At 38.1% G+C, this 27,212-nt stretch overlaps 3 protein-coding genes across 6 annotated transcripts in view; 2 read left to right on the top strand and 1 right to left on the bottom strand.

Annotated features, from left to right (window-relative positions):
• LOC120477492 (uncharacterized) overlaps positions 1 to 27,212 on the top strand; it is a 70,732-nt gene that overhangs the window by 4,968 nt on the left and 38,552 nt on the right. The window lies entirely within an intron of this gene.
• On the top strand, positions 378 to 15,733 carry LOC120468620 (uncharacterized). Of its 4 annotated transcripts, XM_089130031.1 has the most exons (14): positions 378 to 549; positions 5,208 to 5,234; positions 5,319 to 5,416; positions 5,510 to 5,542; positions 5,633 to 5,722; positions 8,544 to 8,615; positions 10,576 to 10,664; positions 11,863 to 11,965; positions 12,067 to 12,172; positions 12,938 to 12,987; positions 13,054 to 13,126; positions 14,543 to 15,012; positions 15,135 to 15,328; positions 15,420 to 15,732. In XM_089130031.1, the coding sequence occupies exons 2-14, from the start codon at positions 5,228 to 5,230 to the stop codon at positions 15,553 to 15,555; spliced, it is 1,521 nt and encodes a 506-aa protein (XP_088986157.1). In that variant the 5' UTR covers positions 378 to 549; positions 5,208 to 5,227; the 3' UTR covers positions 15,556 to 15,732. The 4 variants fall into 4 exon arrangements, with proteins under 4 accessions (XP_088986157.1, XP_088986158.1, XP_088986160.1 ...); XM_089130032.1 differs by lacking the exon at positions 5,633 to 5,722 and having other exon boundaries at positions 15,420 to 15,733; XM_089130033.1 differs by lacking the exons at positions 13,054 to 13,126; positions 14,543 to 15,012 and having other exon boundaries at positions 379 to 549.
• On the bottom strand, positions 16,511 to 25,889 carry LOC120468592 (uncharacterized). Its single transcript, XM_089130035.1, has 7 exons — positions 25,707 to 25,889; positions 18,424 to 19,340; positions 18,252 to 18,348; positions 18,052 to 18,162; positions 17,240 to 17,406; positions 16,792 to 17,123; positions 16,511 to 16,714 (listed from the first exon to the last, which is right to left on the bottom strand). The coding sequence occupies exons 1-7, from the start codon at positions 25,788 to 25,790 to the stop codon at positions 16,659 to 16,661; spliced, it is 1,764 nt and encodes a 587-aa protein (XP_088986161.1). The 5' UTR covers positions 25,791 to 25,889; the 3' UTR covers positions 16,511 to 16,658.

Raw genomic sequence — 27,212 nt, 5'->3', positions numbered from 1 at the left:
TGTTTTGGGGGGTTTTTTGCAGTCAACGGGATGCAAAGTTATGCTATAAGGAATTTCTATAAAATTACATGATGTGATATCTTACCTTTTTTAAGCAATGTGGAAGCAAAATTTCTAAATATATTATATAAAAAACTTATACAGCCATGTCTTTTTTTAATTATATAATTATCAAACAAACAATGTAGGCCTAATTCTTATTCACAGTTATTAAAGATTAAACGAGAAGACTGAAAAAGTATCAATTAGGTGGCGATGTACAAAAGAAGAAGAAAAAAAGATTATAGAGCTCTTTTTCTTAGCATCCATTTCCATGGTGACCTGATTCTTCGATCTGTTGAGAATGTCTTGTATCTTCACCGTTAACATACGGTGACCGTGATTTTGCCAAGTAAGATGTGTTCCTGGATCAACATATTTTGTTGATCCTGGATCAACATTTAATCAACCAATCACAAGCCTCTGATGTCATCCATGTGTGCCGACCCAAAAACCCATCACTCCATTTTGAATCTTCCCTCCCCACCTTTCTCGGCTGACCGACAAAAGGTAAGTTATTTTGTCTGTCCTCTTTCTTTCACCCTCTCCCTAACTAAAAATCTACCTTTGTAAATGTATTTATTCACGAAAAAATCCTGAAATATTACACTTAAATGGCATAATGTAATGCAACTCTGAACATACAACTGCCATGTGCCGGTGAGCTAATAGCTTAGCTTGCTAATAGCTTAGCTTGCTTTTCTCTATAACCCCTAAAAGTCTTCCTTCTCACATACTCTTACACACAAATGTAATATTCCTTACAATTTTATAATAATGTTTTAAAAATGGTAATAAATTACTGCTCTTTAAAACAGACTACTATGCTTTTAGTCAGAATAAAGTGTGCAAAAAGTACATGCGTTTTAAAAAAAACAGTAGAATATCTGCTTTTTGAATATGATTGTAATCAATATTTTGATAATTGCTATAAAGTCATCAGTTCAATATGGGGTAGATTCGCTAATGTTGATCCAGGACCATCATGATCAGTTCAATATGGGGTAGATTCGCTAATGTTGATCCAGGATCATCATGATCAGTTCAATACGGGGTAGATTCACTAATGTTGATCCAGGACCATCATGATCAGTTCAATACGGGGTATATTCGCTAATGTTGATCCAGGATCATCATGATCAGTTCAATACGGGGTAGATTCGCTAATGTTGATCCAGGACCATCATGATCAGTTCAATACGGGGTAGATTCGCTAATGTTGATCCAGGACCATCATGATCAGTTCAATACGGGGTAGATTCGCTAATGTTGAACCAGGACCATCATGATCAGTTCAATACGGGGTAGATTCGCTAAAGTTGATCCAGGATCATCATGATCAGTTCAATACGGGGTAGATTCGCTAATGTTGATCCAGGACCATCATGATCAGTTCAATACGGTGTAGATTCGCTAATGTTAATCCAGGATCATCATGTTCAGTTCAATACGGGGTAGATTCGCTAATGTTGAACCAGGACCATCATGATCAGTTCAGTACGGGGTATATTCGCTAATGTTGATCCAGGATCATCATGAACAGTTCAATACGGGGTCGATTCACTAATGTTGATCCAGGATCATCATGAACAGTTCAATACGGGGTCGATTCACTAATGTTGATCCAGGATCATCATGAACAGTTCAATACGGGGTAGATTCGCTAATGTTGATCCAGGACCATCATGGACAGTTCAGTACGGGGTAGATTCGCTAATGATGATCCAGGATCATCATGATCAGTTCAGTATGGGGTCGATTCACTAATGTTGAACCAGGATCATCATGAACAGTTCAATACGGGGTAGATTCGCTAATGTTGAACCAGGATCATCATGAACAGTTCAATACGGGGTCGATTCACTAATGTTGATCCAGGTCCATCATGATCAGTTCAATGCAGGGTAGATTCGCTAATGTTGATCCAGGACCATCATGGACAGTTCAGTACGGGGTAGATTCGCTAATGTTGAACCAGGATCATCATGATCAGTTCAATACGGGGTAGATTCGCTAATGTTGATCCAGGACCATCATGATCAGTTCAATACGGGGTAGATTCGCTAAAGTTGATCCAGGATCATCATGATCAGTTCAATATGGGGTTGATTCGCTAATGTTGATCCAGGATCATCATGATCAGTTCAATACGGGGTAGATTCGCTAATGTTGATCCAGGATCATCATGATCAGTTCAATATGGGGTAGATTCGCTAATGTTGAACCAGGATCATCATGATCAGTTCAATATGGGGTTGATTCGCTAATGTTGATCCAGGATCATCATGATCAGTTCAATACGGGGTTGATTCGCTAATGTTGATCCAGGATCATCATGATCAGTTCAATATGGGGTAGATTCGCTAATGTTGAACCAGGATCATCATGAACAGTTCAATACGGGGTCGATTCACTAATGTTGATCCAGGTCCATCATGATCAGTTCAATGCAGGGTAGATTCGCTAATGTTGATCCAGGACCATCATGGACAGTTCAGTACGGGGTAGATTCGCTAATGTTGAACCAGGATCATCATGATCAGTTCAATACGGGGTAGATTCGCTAATGTTGATCCAGGACCATCATGATCAGTTCAATACGGGGTAGATTCGCTAAAGTTGATCCAGGATCATCATGATCAGTTCAATATGGGGTTGATTCGCTAATGTTGATCCAGGATCATCATGATCAGTTCAATACGGGGTAGATTTGCTAATGTTGATCCAGGACCATCATGATCAGTTCAATACGGGGTAGATTTGCTAATGTTGATCCAGGACCATCATGATCAGTTCAATATGGGGTCGATTCACTAATGTTGATCCAGGACCATCATGATCAGTTCAATACGGGGTAGATTCACTAATGTTGATCCAGGACCATCATGATCAGTTCAATACGGGGTAGATTCGCTAATGTTGATCCAGGACCATCATGATCAGTTCAATATGGGGTAGATTTGCTAATGTTGATCCAGGACCATCATGATCAGTTCAATACGGGGTAGATTGCTAATGTTGATCCAGGATCATCATGATCAGTTCAATATGGGGTAGATTCACTAATGTTGATCCAGGACCATCATGATCAGTTCAATACGGGGTAGATTCGCTAATGTTGATCCAGGATCATCATGTTCAGTTCAATACGGGGTAGATTCGCTAATGTTGATCCAGGACCATCATGATCAGTTCAATACGGGGTAGATTCGCTAATGTTGATCCAGGACCATCATGATCAGTTCAATACGGGGTCGATTCGCTAATGTTGATCCAGGATCATCATGTTCAGTTCAATACGGGGTAGATTCGCTAATGTTGATCCAGGACCATCATGATCAGTTCAATACGGGGTAGATTCGCTAATGTTGATCCAGGACCATCATGATCAGTTCAATATGGGGTCGATTCACTAATGTTGATCCAGGACCATCATGATCAGTTCAATACGGGGTAGATTCGCTAATGTTGATCCAGGACCATCATGATCAGTTCAATATGGGGTAGATTTGCTAATGTTGATCCAGGACCATCATGATCAGTTCAATACGGGGTAGATTCGCTAATGTTGATCCAGGATCATCATGATCAGTTCAATATGGGGTAGATTCACTAATGTTGATCCAGGACCATCATGATCAGTTCAATACGGGGTAGATTCGCTAATGTTGATCCAGGATCATCATGTTCGGTTCAATACGGGGTAGATTCGCTAATGTTGATCCAGGACCATCATGATCAGTTCAATACGGGGTAGATTCGCTAATGTTGATCCAGGACCATCATGATCAGTTCAATACGGGGTCGATTCGCTAATGTTGATCCAGGATCATCATGTTCAGTTCAATACGGGGTAGATTCGCTAATGTTGATCCAAGAATATCATGATCATTTCAATATGGGGTAGATTTGCTAATGTTGTTCGAGGACCATTATTGTCAGTTCAATACAGGGTAGATTCACTAATGTTGATCCAGGACTATTCATGATTCCCATAAATTAGCATTTTAAGCAAATTCTCCAACATACCATTTCTACTGTAGTTAATCAAATTAAAAGTTAATTGAAATCTTTGTTTGTTTGTTTGTTTTTTACTTATTACAGTGATGAATTAAATCTAAATCTAATATTTTGTATTGAAGGAAGTGCTACTGTAATTGTTATGAACTGCTCCGAGACTTGGAGATGAAGATCCAAATGCAGCTTTAATTGAGAATAGTCATATAGGCAGGGTCGAGAATCAGCAGACAGGGCAATGAAGAATACACAGTGGGAATCCAAAAAACAGGCAGAGGTGAGGGCAGGCAGCAATAATCAAAATCCAAGAACAATCCAAATTCAAAAACAGAAAAACAAACATAAGAAAACGCTCGGAAATGCATACACACAGTACAACAAGACTTCGCAAACAGTGAATGTGAACACAAGGTATATATAGACAGACTAACAGGATGAGACACAGGTGAATGCAATCAGTGAATGAGGTACAGGTGAATGCGATCAGTGATAATGAGTCCGGGCAGTGAGTTCTGGGAAATGTAGTTGTGAGTGAAACATGAACATCTGGTGTGGAGTGCCCTCTGGTGACTCTCAAGGGCACTCCACCTGGTGACCGTTACAGTAATGTAACTGTAAATATTAATACTTAGTTTAAGGATAAATAACTTAGCTCTGCTGCACTGTGCAATGAAGTCACATTTTAGTGTCTGGTAAATTTATTTGGATACTTTTGCCTAATTTATATAATTAATTAGCTTAACCCACGTTTCTATTTCAATCTTGAAGGCTTTATGTGTTATTTCCACTAACCCTTGATGTTAACAACACCGGCAGCCATTAAGTGTACTGCAGCTAGAAACTGCTCGCCCTCGCTCTTGTGCACACACTCCATAAGTGACTTCGTCTTGGGCAAAACAGTAACTGAACATAATTTATCGACATTATGTTGACAGATGATCGTCAATATAATTACACTTTTGTGATAGTTCATTTTGGATTTTCCCTTCAAAAAAGGGTGATAAATCATAAAAATCAGTCTACAGGCTTACACAGCCAACCTAGGAAGTCAGGGAAGCCATAAAAAAAGTTCTTACATAGCCCCTTTTAATTGTTAACAGAAATGCTTCCTAATGGACTTATTGTACTTACTGTATATTATTGTTTTCCAGCTTTTATCGTATGATTCAACATGACTGGTAAGGGTGCACATTCTGTATCACATATATACTTACCCTTTTAAAATTGTGCTGATGACTTTTATATACATACCCTATTTACAGACCAACCTTGGGAGTCCTTACTGGGCTGTGTTGGGCCAAATAGCATTTCAGCTGCCCATTTAAAAGCTCTGTATGAGCCAGGCTACATACCAGATGTGGTGAGCTATTAGTGTATTTAATAATTGCAATAATTGGTGTATTTTAGAATTTAATGATTTTTTTCAGGTCCTAACTAAAATTATTATCAATAGGCAATGGATGCGCTCATGAGTATCACCTGCAAGGTATGAAATATATAATTTATGTATCTACCTGTTTGTACGTATATATGTATGCATGTATCGTATTTATCTGCTTTTCCTTTTCCCCTTAAGAAATTCAATGATGTGTACAATATTTGTACACAATCCATGACTAAGATTCTGTCTGGATCCCAGAGGGTTAAAAGCCACTACTTCTGCAAGGTGCAGTAAATAATATTTACATACGTAAAATATGATCTTACATTAAAAAATTCAATCAAAGACATTTGCCCATCTAAATATTAAAGCTGCAGATTCTAATGTTATTCTGCAATAGCAACTGATAGTTTTCAAAATAAAGAATTTAAGCCAAGGTGGAAACTTTCAGGGCTTGTGATGACATATCGTGCATAGCATAAATAAGTATCTAAAACTTAACAAATTCAGCAATTACTCTTTACTTGGAAGACATGTTAGGGTTCTTTGGAGATGTAATGTTCCAGGAAGTCTTCTTGATCAATTGTCAAAGAAGCATGACAAAATTGTTCAGGAAAATAATATTTTCTTATCTTAAAGGTGGGGTATGGGATATGCAAAACGGCCGGCAGATTTTGAAAATACACAACTCAAAAGGTCCTCCCTTCTTCCCTCCAACGCTGGCCCTGACTCAATTAGAAGAACATCGACGCGCAATCATGCACGAGCGAAAAATCAAATGCGTGAGACTCAGCCCTGGCGTCTGTACAGTGGCCTTCTATTTAAAGCAGAATTCATAGTAATGTGCTTTGAGTATGCACATGAAGGGGTCACGGCACAAGGGGGAGGGGTATGGTACGACCATTTGATTGACGGACTTACTGTCTCCAACGAGGTGGTCTTGGTGGAAGATGATTGGCTGGAGTTTTTTGAGTCCTGCCCGTTCCACAGATGATTAAAGCGATTAATTTTCATTTCAGTGCTTCTAACTCAGTGTCTGTAAGTAGGTTATGAATAGGATTTCAAGTGATTTTGAAGAACTGGACAAAAAAGAGAATCATATACAGTACCCCACCTTTGAGTGATAAAATGTTGTATTGCAAAAATAAGTAAGTTACTCCAAAAAAAAAAAAAAATCTGGTGTCAGTTCAAGGCAATTTTGATCAACAGGCAAGTATGTTGAACCAAAATATTTTAAGTAATTTCTTGACAAAAAGTGTTATATAGCCCACTGAATCATTCTCAGACTTACAGTAATTCTGACAACAATGGTACCACTTGGGAAAGTGAAAATATAGCAAAATGAAAACAGAAATAAAGAGGACTTCTGACAAGAACCCTGAAATAATCAGGCCTTCATTTTAAGCTTTCATTTAGTGATGAGTGATTTTTGCTTGACAAAAGGCAGGAGAAATACAAAGCGAGTGTTTCAGAGCCAGCAAAAGCTACGAAAGGAGTGAGTTTATCTCACAAAGTTAGATGCAGCCTGCAGACGTTACATGATTGGTTATTGTCCACACTGGAACTACTTACTGTACTTACTACTTACTTGCCTTTTCCAATAACCATATTTACAAAATATTGACTTCTGTGAGTCCTTATTTGGGTCTCATGAGACCAAGTCAATCATTTTGGATTTAAAAGCATCCAAAATGTAATGCTGTTGTTGGAGAATGAATACGGGGAGTAGTGCCTGGTTTCCACAGTGATGTTCAGTGGTAGTAAAGCTCTATAGGGATTTATGAGCTATGAAGGTATGAGGGAGTTATGCTTTATCAATGCTGTCATTAATTCACACATCTCAGTCTGATGTAATACAAAAACTTGAAACATAAGATGCAACCTCATTACAACCTCATTACATTACTCTCCTCAATACTCATTGCCTGCGTTGTTGGCCATTTTTTTCAACCTTCTGTGGACATGTTTTTCACCCAGTCTTAACACACTTGAGCACCTGTAAGGGATTTTGTAGAGCCAAGTTAAGCAACACTCCCCATTAAAGATCAGGGAATTTAAGGAGGTCATAATCCAGGAGTTCAAAAGATGTGACAATTTCACTCTGTTCAAAAAATGGTCAGAGCAGTTTATTCAAAATTAAGGAAGACATACTAAGTACTACAATATTATAGATTTGTTGAATTAAATCTAGGGTATCTCATTTTTGTACAAAATTGGCTAATTTTCTTATTTTATGGATATTAATTACATATATTTCTCTATTTTTATTAAGCATATGTTTCAATTTTGCTATATTTCAATGAATTGTATTAGTGGTCATTAAGAAAATACATCTTTTGTATTTGTTCAGAGGAGATTTACTCATTTATGCTGTGCACTACAGATACAGTGATTACCTAGTACTGAGGCACTGTAAATGTTCATAGCAATGACATACAGTCTGAATTTTTCAAGGTTCACCCTGATGTGGAGTGGAAAATAGAAATATGGAAGCTGCACTATTAAACATTATGGGCAAAAGTATCTTGTCTTTGATAATTTTCCATTTATGTGTAAATATTACAAGTTTATAGTTATGTTTAGGTAATTGTTTGCATCAGAATCAACATACAAATGGTTTGCAAATTGTCACTGCATATTCAGCTGGAAAAAGAGAATGTTTTAACTTGTTTTAAAGTTACAGCCTTAAATTATTTTAAAGGGGCTTTACGTAAGATTTTTTTCATATATTAATCATTTTGTTTATTTTAATTCTTTCACTAGTGAAACCTAAAAAAAGAGACATTTCACAACTTCCTAGGTTGTCAATGAAAGTCTCTATTCTGATTTTAACAACTTTATTTTAACAGTGTAATTTTAATGAACGTCATCTGTCGACATGATGTCAGCTACTGTTTGGCCAATTCTTGCTTGAATCACTATGGATTGTGGGCACGAACCCAAGCATGCACACGCAATAAGTTGCTGGCTGGAGTTCAATTCATGGCCACAAGTGCCACTAATAATAATAATTTTATTTTTCCTAGAGCCCCTTTAAAAAAGGAATACATGATGTTTCACAGAGAACTGGTTTCTTTTGATTCAATTAATAATTTTATCTTTACAGAAAGATCTATTTAAAACCTACACTAAAGTTATTGGTGCCCTCCTGGAAAATGAAAATCACTGGACCCTTTTTGTAAGTAGGCCAAATCATAGCGTTCTGAATACGACAGGCTTGGTTCAGTAGGAAACCTTACCAGACTAAATGCCATAGAACGTCCTGGTTGTGCGATGTTGACTGAATGAGGATCAGACTAGGGAGCCAATCATCTTTGAGTATTTTTAGAACAAGCCAATGTACATTGGCGTGCAAGATCTGCATCTCACACTCCCCCCGCGGTGCATATGATAAAATATAATAATACAGAAGTAGATGCACGCACAAACTGCTTTTTCGCTGAGGAGCCAAGCAGCCCCGGAATCAGTGGTCCAGCAGTAGTGGCGAGTGGACTACGTCCTCCGTTCCCTCCTTCAGGGAATGGTGGGTTGCATACACAAACAGGAAGTTCCCTTTCAGTCGAGAACGTCAGACGATGTCGACTGAATGGGGATCTTATTGAAAATGCCACTAGTGCTCCCACATTCCAGTGCCTAGACAGATGCCTCCTTATCCCCTTGCGATTTTAAAGTAGAGAAGGAACAGGGCTTTAGGCTAGGGAAGTCACTGCTGTTCCTACAGGACCACTGGGAAAGCATTCCCTGTACATGGAAGGAAGGGACGCTGCGGAAGCCACATCCCGCCCAAGGATAGGACTCTGTACTGATACTTCAAACCCTCAAATGCAACATGCAGGATAGCTTGTGGTGCGGAAGGTTAGAGATCTGAAGTACATTTCATTCAGGTCAAATTCTGCAGACCAAGTTTGGGGGCGGGGTATTATAAAAAAAATGCCTCTGTGTTAGCAACCTGGATGGAGGCTTTCACGAAAGGTTCCATTGTTGGGCACAGCTCTCCACTGCATCACCAAACAACCCAACCTGGGAAATTGGCCTGGAAAGGCATGGCCTTGGCACAATCCTTCACCGCTCCTCCCTCAAGGGTAGCAAGGGAGGAAGAACCACTGCCATCTACCAGCTAGTAACTTAAATTCCCAGACTGATCTCTTGAAGTAGTGTGTGTATGACTCGCCAATTTGTATTTCCATTTTTGGCGTGCTATCAACACGCATAATCGCTTTTCAGCGTGTTTATGAACGCCGTTGAATTAACGTTATTACTGTATATATAAATATATGACTTACCTAAACCCCGTCCCTAAACCTACCCATCACTGGGGTTAATGGCATTTATGAGTGTTCCCTTACCATCCTAGGAAAGGAAAACATAGCTCCCCAGATGTAGATCTACATTTTGCTTCCTTTCGCTCGGACATTTGACAGCATGTACAGACATGCAGAATGACGCGGACGTTAATGGCGTAGACATACACGCAGATACACGCGGATAGCTCAAAATGACACGCCACTTGACTCGAAAGTGGCGTGTATGTTTACGCAAATGTCATGATGTCATGTTGCAAATTCCATACACTTTGGGAAAGAAGGGCATTTTGGCGGTGGGCTGAGAACCAGCACGGCCCGCCCCGAGATACCAATCATCCAACATAAACAGACATTTGGGTGTTGTGAGAACACCAGTTGAGAGCTGAAGTTGAAGCTTGCGATCAATGTTGCCCTTGCACTGTAAGCACCAACACCAGGAGAAACTTCCAGAAGAAACACAGCTACACTAGCTTGTTGTATAACAACACTCTTCAGAAGACCTGAACATGAAGCTCGGCTCTGAAGCGAAAGGCAACTGGTGCGTGCATCGAATTCTGCATTTAGACCCGAGCTGCGGTGCGGAGTGTGAGATGCAGATCTCGCACACCAATGTGCATTGGCTTGTTCTAAAGATACTAAAAGATGATTGGCTCCCTAACATGATCCCCATTCAGTCGACTTTTCAGTCGACCCTCTGACTTTCTCGACTGAAAGGGAACTAATATTTCTTACTATTGACTGTTACCTTGTGCAAACTGTATTTTTTTTAAATGACATGAGGATTGGTATTAGATGATTATTTTAATCTCCTAATTTTCTGATCTTATTTTGTAGTTCTGTGACCTCACAAAACAAGAAGTCACATACATGGATCCATTTGGTGAAGCCAATGGCAAGAAAAACGAGATTCTGAAGAATTGGAGGTAGTAGATTAACGACTTAAAAGTGACACCGCAACAAAACTGAGACATGTCCTGGCCAGATATTTATGAAAAATACCCTCTTCCGGTCTACTTTCATTTAGTTAGTACTTGATACTTGCCAAAGTGTTTTGTTTTTAGAGTCCTGCTAGACAATAATATTATTCTGCTAATGGATTTTAGTATAATAGTGAAACATTACCTTAAATGACCAAGCATGTGAAAACAACAACATCTACATTCAGAACCAAGACCGGTAACACTTTATAATAACTCCACGCTAATAATCATTAGTTAAGCATGAGTAAACAGTTTATTCATAATTTATGAAGTATTAATATACATTAATAAACAGTTTATAAATACAGCTATAAATGCTTTCCTCTTGATGTAAAAGCATATCTATAATTTGTTTAATAATTGTATTTTCATAATAATCAATTTATCATTTCTAAATGAAGAATTGCATTTTTTATAAACAATTTATTTAAGAGTTTTCAGTGGTTCATAAGATTACTTAGATCATGTAAGTAAATGATAAATAAACTGTACATTCAAGCATCTTATCATCCAGACATATGGTAATGGTTACTTGGTTGGTGTGTTAATAAATGCTTTATTAACATGTATTTATGCTGTAATTCAGGGTTAATTCGGGTAGTTATAAAGCATTTAGTAGTGGTCAGTTAACTATGTTTGTGAGCTCATCTAAAGTGAGGACTATTCTTGCCTTGTAAAGCATTTATAAAGAAGATTTAAAGGCTGTTAAATATGTTCTGTATCACTGTGTTGTGTTTGTTACATTTTACTGTTTAGAAGATTGATTCGCCTTTAAATCTCCTTTATAAATGCTTTACAAAGCCTGTATTTACTACATTTACTTACACTTTCTAAGTGATCTTATGAATGACTGACAACTCTTAAATAACTGGTTTGTAAATAAAGCTATACATGATTTAGAAATGATTAATTGATCATTAACAAAGTATGAAAATACAAGCATTAAACGCATTATAGATATGCTTATAAATCAAGAAAAGAAAAACATTTATAGCTGTATTTGTAACCTGCGTATAAATGTCTATTAATGCTTTATAAATGATGAATTAACTGTTTACTCATGCTTAACAAATGATTAATAGCGTGCAGTTGTTATAAAGTGTTACCCAAAGACCAAATTATTAAGCTTTATTTTTTTCAGTTCTTTTGCCAAAGCTAAAGGATGTGCCCTGAAATGGACATGGCATGATGTGCCCCACCCACGACAAGAGGATGGACATTCTTGTGGGGTCCATGTGCTAATGGTAATTTTTTTCTAATTTTCTCAAATCTGTCGATGTACTCTTATTTTTATGCATTCTGATAAAGTATTTACAATGCCCACTTAACTTAATTTATATTTTAGTTTGCTCAGGCCCTGCTTGAGGGAAAAGGTTTCGTGGATGGATATGCCTCAGTGGATATACCCCAGCTGAGGGCACAGTTCTGCAACATTCTGTTTTCCTCTTTAGGTGCTCACTTTCATAAAAACTAAAGCAAAACACAAATTACAAATTTGGGGGGACATGATCAGTTCGATTAGTTTGGTCATGACCATGAGATATAAGATCAAGTCACCTATATTTATATAACACTTTTTACAATGCAGATTGTGTCAAAGCAGCTTTACATTAAAAGAAGGAACATAATTTTGGCTGAAATAATTTTGTAGCTCTAGAAGAAAAAAAAAATTCTTCTCATGGCCAAGACAGAACTACTCCTTTGATTATTAAAGGTTGTATAAGTCATTTCAGGCCTAAAAAAGGCAGAAACATAAATGATCACATTCACCTAATCTTTCCTCTAACGATCCGCTTGCTGCCTGCTCCACAAGCATGCCGTCCAAAAAGCGTGTCTAATGTATGCAGCCTAGGCTCTGAGATCTGCACACAAAACAAATGGGTACAACCACCACTCAAAACCAAAACAAACAGTGTTTCAACCAATCACTGACAGAGGCGGGTGTTGTGAGATTTTGAGCTCATTCACGGCTGGATGCGAAGTCAGAGCAACACCCGCCCCTGTCATGACTTGGTGGTGTACCCATTTGTTTTGTGTGCTCATTTCAGAGCCTAGGCTGCATACAGAGATGCAGTTTTTGGACGGCTTGCTTATGGGGCGGGCAGCTAGCGGATCGTTAGGAAAGATTAGGTGAATTTGATAATTTATGTTTCGGCCCATTTTGGGCCTGAAATGACTGATACAAACTTTAATATATGATTTTTTTTCCCCTGCAGATAGAGGAGTAAAGTGCACAGTGTGCTGGAGTGTCCTGATGAAAGATAAGGTACATAGAAGAATCTGTTTAATACTGTAATTAATTGCAAAGAATCAAGCATTGTTTCAATTTTAGGTGTGCTGTCAGGAATGTGGTGCACACAGCCATTTGAGATGTCAACGAACACCATGTGGCATCTGTGTAATTTGTAAGTAATTTCAATTACAAGAACAAACAGCTATTCAACACGCTATATAAAATCCAGGCTAAAAGAGCAAGTTGTGCAAACTGCAGTGAAACTCCCACAAAAATCAAAACGAGTATCTAATGTTGCATACTATATTTCAAAGCAGATTTAAGGATATTTGTAAAATTTAAGGGGCCGTTTGAATAAGGGTATGTTTATATGCGTGTTATCCAGTGCTGTGCAATTTGTTTCTGGAAATATGTTTTGCAGAGGTAAGAGTTATTATTAGTTAATAATCAGTTTTGTTTTGGTCTGTTCCTTATAATGTATGACTTAAAGGACAACTCCGGCGCTAAATGAACCTTTGGTCTAATTACACATTGTTACCTAGTCAACCGTTATCTGAGATTTGTTTTCATGATTGCCGAATGTAAATAGTTTTATCTCTAAAAACAGTTTAGCCTATAACGCTAGTATAATGCTAGTATATATGGGCATAGAGAAATGACAAATAAAAATCGCTTGTTATTACCACTAACAAGGCTCAAAATAGCCCCACACAAACACGACAGCATAACAAGGGTCCCTACATTCAAACCGAAGCATTGAGAACTTTGTCAGTGTCCATACAGTTTAATAAGAAGATATTTTATACATACAGTCAACTTCACGAATACAGGAAGAAGCCATCTTTGAAAAATAGTCTCTACCAGTCAATCTACGAACACCGATGTGCGCTGGTAAGATGTGAATAAGGTGATAAGGTGAGCGCGAACAGTAGTCTACATGTACATATTGAAGAGAAGAAAACGGTTCGTGTTTGTGTGTCTTCCGGAAACAACGGACCATATGAGATTCTGCTCAGTTCAGCGCACTTGGATCGGTGTTCGTAGATCGACTGGTAGAGACTATTTTTTAAAGATGGCTTCTTCCTGTATTCACGAAGTTGACTGTGTGTATAAAATATCTTCTTATTAAACTGTATGGACACTGACAAAGTTCTCAATGCTTCGGTTTGAATGTAGGGACCCTTATTATGCTGTCGTGTTTGTGTGGGGCTATTTTGAGCCTTGTTAGTGGTAATACCAAGCGATTTTTATTTGTCATTACTCTATGTCCCATATACTAGCGTTATACTAGCGTTATAGGCTAAACTGTTTTTAGAGATAAAACTATTTACATTCGGCAATTATGAAAACAAATCTCAGATAACGGTTGACTAGGTAGCAATGTGTAATTAGACCAAAGGTTCATTTTGCGCCGGAGTTGTCCTTTAAGAACTGTTGGTAGAGTCCACAAATTGTAGATGTATAGAGGATGTTGTATCCCAGTACAAGTGTAGTTGAACACCCATTTTAATGTTTAATGTTTTAGATGTAATGATTATTCGTCCTGAGATTAGAATGCCATTGCTGTTTATTATGACGCTTCAAATAGCAGGTGAAGGAAACACTATGTTCGAACATCTACAAAAAGGAGAAAGTAAGCAGACAGAGGAAAGCACAAGAAGACCTTCAGAGGATGAGAAGAAACAAGAGGAAGAAGAGAAAAGGGAAACTCACAAAACAGAAAAAGTGGAAGTAAAAAAAAAACAATCAAAGGGTAAAAAAATAAAGGCCAGTGATGCATCAGATAGGGAAAAAAAGCAAGACCGCAAGGAAGAAAGACAGCCAGAAACCTTTGAAACTGACAAGGATGCAGGTTTTGAAAATGAGGAAATAGAGGCAAGAGACAGCGGGGATTGTCATTTGAATAACCCCACAGACGACATTAAAGGCATCAAAGTTTTTGGACGCTTAGTCCTCACTGGTCAGAGAAAGTCCCCGTATGTTGTCACAAAGGAAGAAATTCAGCGCAGAATAGAAGGGGAGAATATGTCCTCTAATGTTTTCAGAGATCTGCTAGGAGTAAGTTGATTTTTAAATTGATACGGTCGATTATATTAGTTATCAGTTGTATTTTATATTTGTTTTAATCTCTCTTTTAGTTTTATTTTAGTTCTAATGCACTACTGTTCATTTTTCTTAAGGGGCGCAAACAAAATCTGCCTGAATTAGTCCTCAATCTTCCCAAGAAAAAGAAGACTAAGACAAGCATTTTTAGTGCACTAACAGAGGGAGAGGCTTCAGATCTTGCCACAGGTTTAACTAAAAGCCTGTGTCAAAATGTCAGTCCAAAGTTGGTACGTAAAGACATAAGTGACCACAATGCAGAAGTGACCAGGTACAGTACATTTTCTAAATGCAGAGCTACGTACGTTGCTGATATTTGATGTAATTTAATTAACGGTTTCATCTTTTTCTTTTCGTTAAAGGACAACTCTGGCTAGTGTACGTGCCAACTTGCAATCAAGCCTGGATTCTAGATCAGCCTTCAGTTTGTTAACCCACACATTTGGTCCGCAGGCAGTGGATGGAGTGTTAGGTTTCATTTCAGAGAGTCTAAAATAAAAGGAGAACGAATCAATCTCAAATGCAGCACCAAACTGTTTGTAAAATGTTAAGGTTGCTAAATCTGAGAATAACCTTTTATGTTTGATGTTTTGTTTATACAGATTCATAAACTTTCCCAATGAATCGAATCAGTAGCGGTCTTTTATTTATCCAAAATACCCTTATTGTGTTATATTAATAATTTTGTTTTATCAAAATGCTCAGTGTAAAATACATAAACGTACATCTTTAGTATGTGGAATAAATAAAAATGTTTTATTGGATGAATGACGTATAATTCCTTATAAACACAAACAGAAACATACCACATGTCATCTAGCCCCATTGCAATGGTATTGTAACTGTAATAATTAATTATAGATCTAAAATATCAAATTTACATTGACGGAATTACTTTTTAGTACAAAAAATACATCACATTGAAAACAGGTCTGCAGATTCTTACGAAAATAGTATTGTTTAGAAATTAACAGCAACACAAAACATTTGGCCACACTAAAAGCAGCTCTTCATTTGATACCAAAATTTCATACAAGGTATTCTGCACCCAATTCTATATTCATGTTTTTTTTTTTTTTTTTTTTTACTTTTTTTTGGGTTGCCTCTTTCTTCTTTTAAACCCTTCTGAATTTGTGTCAGAAATGCAGGTTTTCTTGGAAACCTTGGAAGTCTTTTTTCTTTTTTTTGCATTGCATGGGAAGAGTGGCTGTATCTTCCTTGAAGTGTCATTGGTACAATGCCTTTTTGACAAAAGACTTCTGTCTTCTTGTTGCACATTAACATAGAGATCATTTATTTGGCTTTTGATGTTCTCTGGAACAGTCTGCCATCTTTTGATAATTGCAAGAACATCTTCTAGTCTCCGGAAGTCTAAACTTGTTGTGTCTTGTTTCTCAAAGTACACATCAGCATTGTCAGATTGATTCACAGAACAGCACAATTTTTCATTAATGGTCATGCCAAACAACTGTTGTGCTAAAATAAGGCAGGGACATATGCAATGATATGAGAATGTGCAACAGGAACAAGAATAGGTTTCCAAATCTGTATGATATGTTCCTCTCCCACAAAGACTTTCGACGTCGATTTCCATCTTCACCTCAGAACAGATACTGAAGTGACCATTGTTTTGTAAAGCTCTTGCATGAGCTTCCAGCTGAAGAGCAAATTCAGGAAATGCATCATCCTTTTCTTTGAGTATATCAAGCAAAACCAAATGTTTGCATACTTCACCTTTCAAACCCACAGGGCAACTGCAGAAACACTCCGCTGGGCAGGTTCTGTAGGAAAGTGAGGAGTCTTGTTCGGATGGCACATTATAGACATATATTTCCGATGATTCGCTTGTAATGTGGTCAATCCAGCCTTTTTCCATCATTCTAGTTGCTTTGCTTAATGTTTCCTCCAACTTCATGGCAACACAGTTTGCCATTCTTCCTGCTGATTGCAAGTGTTTTATCACCTGAAAGTAAGTCTCCGTCTTGCAAAGAAGGACGTCAAGCAAGTCATCCAAACGCCGATTTCTTATCCCAGATAAGAATTGGTATTTCAGTCGATGGAAGAACCTGAATAAAAGAAAAACAATTTATAGTCCCAAAACAAGTTCATAATTATATGTGGAATGACAGTGAATGATTTCTGCTTTACAGTCTTTAATAACAATTTAAATTCCTTATTTTACCTTTCTATTAAATTGTTGGTCTCTGAATTCCCATGGTTATAACAACGTCCATAGTCAGCCCATCTATGACTTATTGGTTCCCAGTACCTCTGGAAGTAATTGCAAAGCTCTTTGTAGTGAGAAAATTCCTTTAGGAATTGTTTAGACATTCTGTCAAAGTCAGCCTTCTGCAATTAACAAAAATAGGTATGGTGAGTCTGCAAGTAAAAAAGGTAACAATATAAACGCTTGGTAATATTGTATAATATGGATAGTATAATTATTTATTTTGCCTTTTCTGTGGTTTTTAAAAACATTGATACAGTGAATGGAAAAGTACACAATGCATAGTGAAAAAAAGCCTCTTGGTCAAAAATGTTAAGTTGCAAATAGTAATACAATTAAAATATTTCTAACTTAAAGGGATAATTCACTGAAAAATGAAAATGCTCACCCTCATTTTGTTCCAAACCTTTATGAGTTTCTTTCTTCTGTTGTACACAAAATAAAATATTTTGAAGAATGTTGGTAATCAGACAGTTGACGGCACCCATTGACTTAATTGTTTAGTTTTTTCTACTAGGGACCATCAATTTTTTAATTACCAACATTCTTCAATATATATATATATATATATATATATATAGTTATTTTTTCAGCAGAAGAAAGAAACTCAAACAGGTTTGAAACAACATTAGGGTAAGTACATGACAAAAAAAAATCCTTTTTTGGTGAAAAAATTACATCCTTTTAAAAATGGGTTGTCAAGGTATACATTAGGTGTACATATTGTAACCGTATAATACAACCATTAAAATGTAAAATTCAAATACCATAGGACAAGCTTTCATTTTTTTGAAGTAATCAATAATTTCTTTCCGGATACTTGAACGCTGTGGCCCACTAACACTGGAATCTGACTTCATCAACCACCGAACAATGGCCTGTGAACCAGGACATATGTAACGATTATGCAAGTATCATTAACATTATGAATCAATATACAGTATTTAAGGGGAAAAAAGTGTCTTACTTGGAGTACATGGTACCAGCAAAGAAGAACATCAGACTCAGGGAAAACGTCGTTCAAAGCATTTATTTCACTCATGTCTTTGTCAACCATGAAGCACCTTTAAAGAAAAAGAAAAGTAAGTCAACTTGTTAAACCTTGGATCCCCCAATAGATCAGTTCCTTAATGAATTACTTTGGTGGCTTAGGGAACAAAGGTCGTAGCCTCCGAAGTGCAAGCTTAAGGGTTTCTTGTGTCTCATTGCTTGTTATTATGTATGCAATAGGAACTCCATGACCATGGTCATCTCTCACAAGCAGTGTAAAAAGTGGAAAGGAATATTGATTCACACAGTGTGTGGCATCAAAAAACACAATGTTACTCCCATGGTCCTGTAAGTCTTTTCTCATGCACTCCGTTTGGAGAACAATTATAAGATCCTGATCATTATCCAGTGGCTGATAAAATACAACATTATCTTTTAAAGGACCAGATAATAGTTTTTCTGTACTCTTATAATCATCTTTATCAAGATGTTTCCCTCGAAGCATACAGGTACGGATATTATGTATGTCTTCTGGTGTAACAAAATATTCTCTGGAATGATAATTAACTTCTCCATGAGCTTTTGACCACTGATGAGCTTGAAGGAGGATGACATCTGGTTTTACGCCTAATGTAATCCACTTCTTGATCTCATCCACCAGCTGAGGGTGAATCTGATGAAAATGACCATCTTCTACAGAAACATCATGTCCATTGTGCTGGTCAAATACTCTCTGCACAATAACTTTGTGTCCTTTCCAATCATTTCTCACTTTAAAAGAGAGGTATGCTTTACACCCGACAGCTCTGTGACTTCTTTCATATACATTTCCAGATCTTCTGCAATGGAAAATATAATATCCTCTTCCTTTATCTTTTAAACTGGAACAATTTGTGGTCCTGAATGATTTTGTGTGCTCTTTGTTAATTATTTCTGTGATAAAGTTCTCTTCTTGATCATCTGGTTTAAGAATATGCACCTTGAGTTTAATGTTTTTCTGTCTTATTTTTCTCTTTTCTTCATTTTCCACAGACTTTTTGATAAACTCCTCCATGATGGAACATTTCTGAAATGTATAAACAGAAAAAAATATACTTAGTTAATTCAATTTCACATAATGTTTTTGTTCTGGTTATTTTAAAATAACACGCATCAGCACCAAACACATATATTAACTTTAAAGAGGAAACACTAACAAAAAGCTGATACATTGAAAGTTTACATTTTAAAACAGTTATCAGCTTACCATATGAGCTATACAAAGTTATTGGTGATTTCATTGATTCTGCATCAATGCTGGTCCTGTAACAACATTAGCGAATCTACCCCGTATTGAACTGATCATGATGGTCCTGGATCAACATTAGTGAATCTACCCACGTATTGAACTGAACATGATGGTCCTGGATCAACATTAGCGAATCTACCCCGTATTGAACTGAACATGATGATCCTGGATCAACATTAGCGAATCGACCCCGTATTGAACTGATCATGATGATCCTGGATCAACATTAGCGAATCTACCCCATATGGAACTGATCATGATGATCCTGGATCAACATTAGCGAATCGACCCCGTATTGAACTGATCATGATGATCCTGGATCAACATTAGCGAATCTACCCCGTATTGAACTGATCATGATGATCCTGGATCAACATTAGCGAATCGACCCCGTATTGAACTGATCATGATGGTCCCGGATCAACATTAGCGAATCTACCCCGTATTGAACTGATCATGATGGTCCTGGATCAACATTAGCGAATCTACCCCGTATTGAACTGAACATGATGATCCTGGATCAACTTTAGCGAATCTACCCCGTATTGAACTGATCATGATGGTCCTGGATCAACATTAGTGAATCGACCCCGTATTGAACTGTTCATGATGATCCTGGATCAACATTAGCGAATATACCCCATATTGAACTGAACATGATGATCCTGGATTAACATTAGCGAATCTACCCCGTATTGAACTGATCATGATGGTCCTGGATCAACATTAGCGAATCTACCCCGTATTGAACTGATCATGATGGTCCTGGATCAACATTAGCGAATCTACCCCGTATTGAACTGATCATGATGATCCTGGATCAACTTTAGCGAATCTACCCCGTATTGAACTGATCATGATGGTCCTGGATCAACATTAGCGAATCTACCCCATATTGAACTGAACATGATGATCCTGGATTAACATTAGTGAATCGACCCCATATTGAACTGAACATGATGATCCTGGATCAACATTAGCGAATCTACCCCGTATTGAACTGAACATGATGATCCTGGATCAACTTTAGCGAATCTACCCCGTATTGAACTGATCATGATGGTCCTGGATCAACATTAGCCAATCTACCCCGTATTGAACTGATCATGATGGTCCTGGATCAACATTAGCAAATCTACCCCGTATTGAACTGATCATGATGATCCTGGATCAACATTAGCGAATTTACCCCGTATTGAACTGATCATGATGATCCTGGATCAACATTAGCGAATCTACCCCATTTTGAACTGATCATGATGGTTCTGGATCAACATTAGCGAATCTACCCCGTATTGAACTGATCATGATGATCCTGGATCAACATTAGCGAATCTACCCCATATTGAACTGATCATGATGGTCCTGGATCAACATTAGCGAATTTACCCCGTATTGAACTGATCATGATGGTCCTGGATCAACATTAGTGAATCGACCCCATATTGAACTGATCATGATGGTCCTGGATCAACATTAGCGAATTTACCCCGTATTGAACTGATCATGATGGTCCTGGATCAACATTAGCGAATCTACCCCGTATTAAACTGATAATGATGATCCTGGATCAACATTAGCGAATCTACCCCATATTGAACTGATCATGATGGTCCTGGATCAACATTAGTGAATCGACCCCGTATTGAACTGATCATGATGGTCCTGGATCAACATTAGCGAATCTACCCCGTATTGAACTGATAATGATGATCCTGGATCAACATTAGCGAATTTACCCCGTATTGAACTGATCATGATGGTCCTGGATCAACATTAGTGAATCGACCCCGTATTGAACTGATCATGATGGTCCTGGATCAACATTAGCGAATCTACCCCATATTGAACTGATCATGATGGTCCTGGATCAACATTAGCGAATTTACCCCGTATTGAACTGATCATGATGGTCCTGGATCAACATTAGTGAATCGACCCCATATTGAACTGATCATGATGGTCCTGGATCAACATTAGCGAATTTACCCCATATTGAACTGATCATGATGGTCCTGGATCAACATTAGCGAATTTACCCCGTATTGAACTGATCATGATGGTCCTGGATCAACATTAGCAAATCTTCCCCGTATTAAACTGATCATGATGATCCTGGATCAACATTAGCGAATCTACCCCATATTGAACTGATCATGATGGTCCTGGTTCAACATTAGCGAATCTACCCCATATTGAACTGATCATGATGATCCTGGATCAACATTAGCGAATCTACCCCATATTGAACTGATCATGATGGTCCTGGTTCAACATTAGTGAATCTACCCCGTATTGAACTGATCATGATGATCCTGGATCAACATTAGCGAATCTACCCCATATTGAACTGATCATGATGGTCCTGGATCAACATTAGCAAATCTACCCTACCCCGTATTGAACTGATAATGATGATCCTGGATCAACATTAGCGAATCTACCCCATATTGAACTGATCATGATGGTCCTGGATCAACATTAGCGAATCTACCCCATATTGAACTGATCATGATGGTCCTGGTTCAACATTAGCGAATCTACCCCATATTGAACTGATCATGATGATCCTGGATCAACATTAGCGAATCTACCCCATATTGAACTGATCATGATGGTCCTGGATCAACATTAGTGAATCGACCCCGTATTGAACTGATCATGATGGTCCTGGATCAACATTAGCGAATCTACCCCGTATTGAACTGATAATGATGATCCTGGATCAACATTAGCGAATTTACCCCGTATTGAACTGATCATGATGGTCCTGGATCAACATTAGCGAATCTACCCCGTATTAAACTGATAATGATGATCCTGGATCAACATTAGCGAATCTACCCCATATTGAACTGATCATGATGGTCCTGGATCAACATTAGTGAATCGACCCCGTATTGAACTGATCATGATGGTCCTGGATCAACATTAGCGAATCTACCCCATATTGAACTGAACATGATGATCCTGGATTAACATTAGCGAATCTACCCCGTATTGAACTGATCATGATGGTCCTGGATCAACATTAGCCAATCTACCCCGTATTGAACTGATCATGATGGTCCTGGATCAACATTAGCAAATCTACCCCGTATTGAACTGATCATGATGATCCTGGATCAACATTAGCGAATTTACCCCGTATTGAACTGATCATGATGATCCTGGATCAACATTAGCGAATCTACCCCATTTTGAACTGATCATGATGGTTCTGGATCAACATTAGCGAATCTACCCCGTATTGAACTGATCATGATGATCCTGGATCAACATTAGCGAATCTACCCCATATTGAACTGATCATGATGGTCCTGGATCAACATTAGCGAATTTACCCCGTATTGAACTGATCATGATGGTCCTGGATCAACATTAGTGAATCGACCCCATATTGAACTGATCATGATGGTCCTGGATCAACATTAGCGAATTTACCCCGTATTGAACTGATCATGATGGTCCTGGATCAACATTAGCGAATCTACCCCGTATTAAACTGATAATGATGATCCTGGATCAACATTAGCGAATCTACCCCATATTGAACTGATCATGATGGTCCTGGATCAACATTAGTGAATCGACCCCGTATTGAACTGATCATGATGGTCCTGGATCAACATTAGCGAATCTACCCCGTATTGAACTGATAATGATGATCCTGGATCAACATTAGCGAATTTACCCCGTATTGAACTGATCATGATGGTCCTGGATCAACATTAGTGAATCGACCCCGTATTGAACTGATCATGATGGTCCTGGATCAACATTAGCGAATCTACCCCATATTGAACTGATCATGATGGTCCTGGATCAACATTAGCGAATTTACCCCGTATTGAACTGATCATGATGGTCCTGGATCAACATTAGTGAATCGACCCCATATTGAACTGATCATGATGGTCCTGGATCAACATTAGCGAATTTACCCCATATTGAACTGATCATGATGGTCCTGGATCAACATTAGCGAATTTACCCCGTATTGAACTGATCATGATGGTCCTGGATCAACATTAGCAAATCTTCCCCGTATTAAACTGATCATGATGATCCTGGATCAACATTAGCGAATCTACCCCATATTGAACTGATCATGATGGTCCTGGTTCAACATTAGCGAATCTACCCCATATTGAACTGATCATGATGATCCTGGATCAACATTAGCGAATCTACCCCATATTGAACTGATCATGATGGTCCTGGTTCAACATTAGTGAATCTACCCCGTATTGAACTGATCATGATGATCCTGGATCAACATTAGCGAATCTACCCCATATTGAACTGATCATGATGGTCCTGGATCAACATTAGCAAATCTACCCTACCCCGTATTGAACTGATAATGATGATCCTGGATCAACATTAGCGAATCTACCCCATATTGAACTGATCATGATGGTCCTGGATCAACATTAGCAAATCTACCCCGTATTGAACTGATCATGATGGTCCTGGATCAACATTAGCGAATTTACCCCGTATTGAACTGATCATGATGGTCCTGGATCAACATTAGTGAATCGACCCCATATTGAACTGATCATGATGGTCCTGGATCAACATTAGCGAATTTACCCCGTATTGAACTGATCATGATGGTCCTGGATCAACATTAGTGAATCGACCCCATATTGAACTGATCATGATGGTCCTGGATCAACATTAGCAAATCTACCCCGTATTAAACTGATCATGATGGTCCTGGATCAACATTAGTGAATCGACCCCATATTGAACTGATCATGATGGTCCTGGATCAACATTAGCAAATCTACCCCATATTGAACTGATCATGATGGTCCTGGATCAACATTAGCGAATCTACCCCATATTGAACTGATCATGATGGTCCTGGATCAACATTAGCGAATCTACCCCATATTGAACTGATCATGATGGTCCTGGATCAACATTAGCGAATCTACCCCATATTGAACTGATCATGATGGTCCTGGATCAACATTAGCGAATCTACCCCGTATTGAACTGATCATGATGGTCCTGGATCAACATTAGCGAATTTACCCCGTATTGAACTGATCATGATGATCCTGGATCAACATTAGCGAATCTACCCCGTATTGAACTGATCATGATGATCCTGGATCAACATTAGCGAATCTACCCCATATTGAACTGATCATGATGGTCCTGGTTCAACATTAGTGAATCTACCCCGTATTGAACTGATCATGATGGTCCTGGATCAACATTAGTGAATCTACCCCGTATTGAACTGATCATGATGGTCCTGGATCAACATTAGTGAATCGACCCCGTACTGAACTGATCATGATGGTCCTGGATCAACATTAGCGAATCTACCCCGTATTGAACTGATCATGATGGTCCTGGATCAACATTAGTGAATCGACCCCGTATTGAACTGATCATGATGATCCTGGATCAACATTAGTGAATCGACCCCGTATTGAACTGATCATGATGGTCCTGGATCAACATTAGCGAATCTACCCCATATTGAACTGATCATGATGGTCCTGGTTCAACATTAGCGAATCCACCCCATATTGAACTGATCATGATGATCCTGGATCAACATTAGCGAATATACCCCATATTGAACTGATCATGATGATCCTGGATCAACATTAGCGAATCTACCCTGCATTGAACTGATCATGATGATCCTGGATCAACATTAGCTAATCTACCCCATATGGAACTGATGACTTTATAACAATTATCAAAATATTGATTACAATCATATTCAAAAAGCAGATATTCTACTGTTTTTTTTAAAAACGCATGTACTTTTTGCACACTTTATTCTGACTAAAAGCATAGTAGTCTGTTTTAAAGAGCAGTAATTTATTACCATTTTTAAAACATTATTATAAAATTGTAAGGAATATTACATTTGTGTGTAAGAGTATGTGAGAAGGAAGACTTTTAGGGGTTATAGAGAAAAGCAAGCTAAGCTATTAGCAAGCTAAGCTATTAGCTCACCGGCACATGGCAGTTGTATGTTCAGAGTTGCATTACATTATGCCATTTAAGTGTAATATTTCAGGATTTTTTCGTGAATAAATACATTTACAAAGGTAGATTTTTAGTTAGGGAGAGGGTGAAAGAAAGAGGACAGACAAAATAACTTACCTTTTGTCGGTCAGCATAGGAAGGTGGGGAGGGAAGATTCAAAATGGAGTGACGGGTTTTTGGGTCGGCACACACGGATGACATCAGAGGCTTGTGATTGGTTGATTAAATGTTGATCCAGGATCAACAAAATATGTTGATCCAGGAACACCTCTTACTTGGCAAAATCACGGTCACCTTAACATACTCTGGGTAGACTGTTTCTCCCAGATGCGATTTTGGAACCGACATGCCCCGAGTAAGCTTGGTTTAGGTTACTCAACTGAGAGTTCAAGGCATTTGTGAAGGTAAGTTAACCATGCTTGCTGGAATACCACCCCTCAGGAGCAGGGTTGGCCATAGATATGCCTATATAAAGGCTAGACGTGTTACGGTGGAGTTTCCATCGTCATCAAAGTAATACAAATAAATCTTTTATTTATTTATTTATTTTTTTTTTTATTTAACAGTCAGACATATACAAACAAACCAACATAGTGCAGTAGTGAGCAATCTTGTAAATCCATAATTCCAGCAGTGGCAAGAGTGATTTAAGTGTTTGATCTAAGTGTGAATGTGAGCAGGTGTGAGTGTGGGTATGTGTATGTGTGGGTATGCGTAAACAAAGTAACCATTTATTATTTATTACCATTGTCATTACAATCACCATCCCACTCCCCACTACCATCATACTGCCCATTTTGTGTTGGTAGATTTTTATTTCCAGCCTTCCGCCTATGTAACAATTGCCATTGTCAATCCTGCATAAAATAAAATATGATATAATACGATAATATAATATATAAGATAATATAATATAAGATAGCCTTCTTGCGGCGGCCATCTTGTCACAGACAAGCTGATGTAAGATGAGTGGTCAGCACGAACATAAATACTATTATCTCGTTAAAATCTTGACGGATTTACAAACGGTTTGGTTTCTTACAAACGTTATTAACGTGGCTATAATTATCTTGATGATTATTTATTTATACACTTTTTATTCATAAGTATGCAGTGTCATAACTACATCTCTGACGTTTAGAACAAAACAAACCGTTTGAAAATCGGTAGAAAATTGAGCAAGTTATGGTCATTTAAATAGTACATGTACCATTAACACAATGTTACGAGTGAGCCAGCTACCTGTGACAAGATGGCCGCCAAGTGCAGACGTCGACCTCCATTGGCCAGCAGCGTGGGCGACATATCTAGCCTTTATAGATATCTATGGGGTTGGCTACCATTGTTCTAGACTAACTGAGCAGAAATTTACTCATCTCACTTGCACAAAAACAGATTCACTGTTCCTCAAAATGATTAAAAACAGTGTTAACTTGAAACATTACACAAACCTGCTGTAATTAATGTTAAATTACCCAAATATACTTTATGTATTTAAACCTGCTGACCTCTGATGGTCCAACCTCTGATGGTCCAACTTAAAGGAGCCGTATGCAAGATTGTGGCCAAAACTGGTACTGCAATCACTTTCAACTGTTTCAACTTTCAACTGTTTTACTGTGG

The sequence above is a fragment of the Pimephales promelas genome, chromosome 4 (genome assembly GCF_988280905.1).
Source record: "Pimephales promelas chromosome 4, fPimPro1.hap1.1, whole genome shotgun sequence".
Lineage (NCBI taxonomy): Eukaryota > Metazoa > Chordata > Actinopteri > Cypriniformes > Leuciscidae > Pimephales > Pimephales promelas.
The sequence above is the reverse complement of the archived record's forward strand: the minus strand, read 5'-3'. Positions and strand labels throughout refer to the sequence as shown.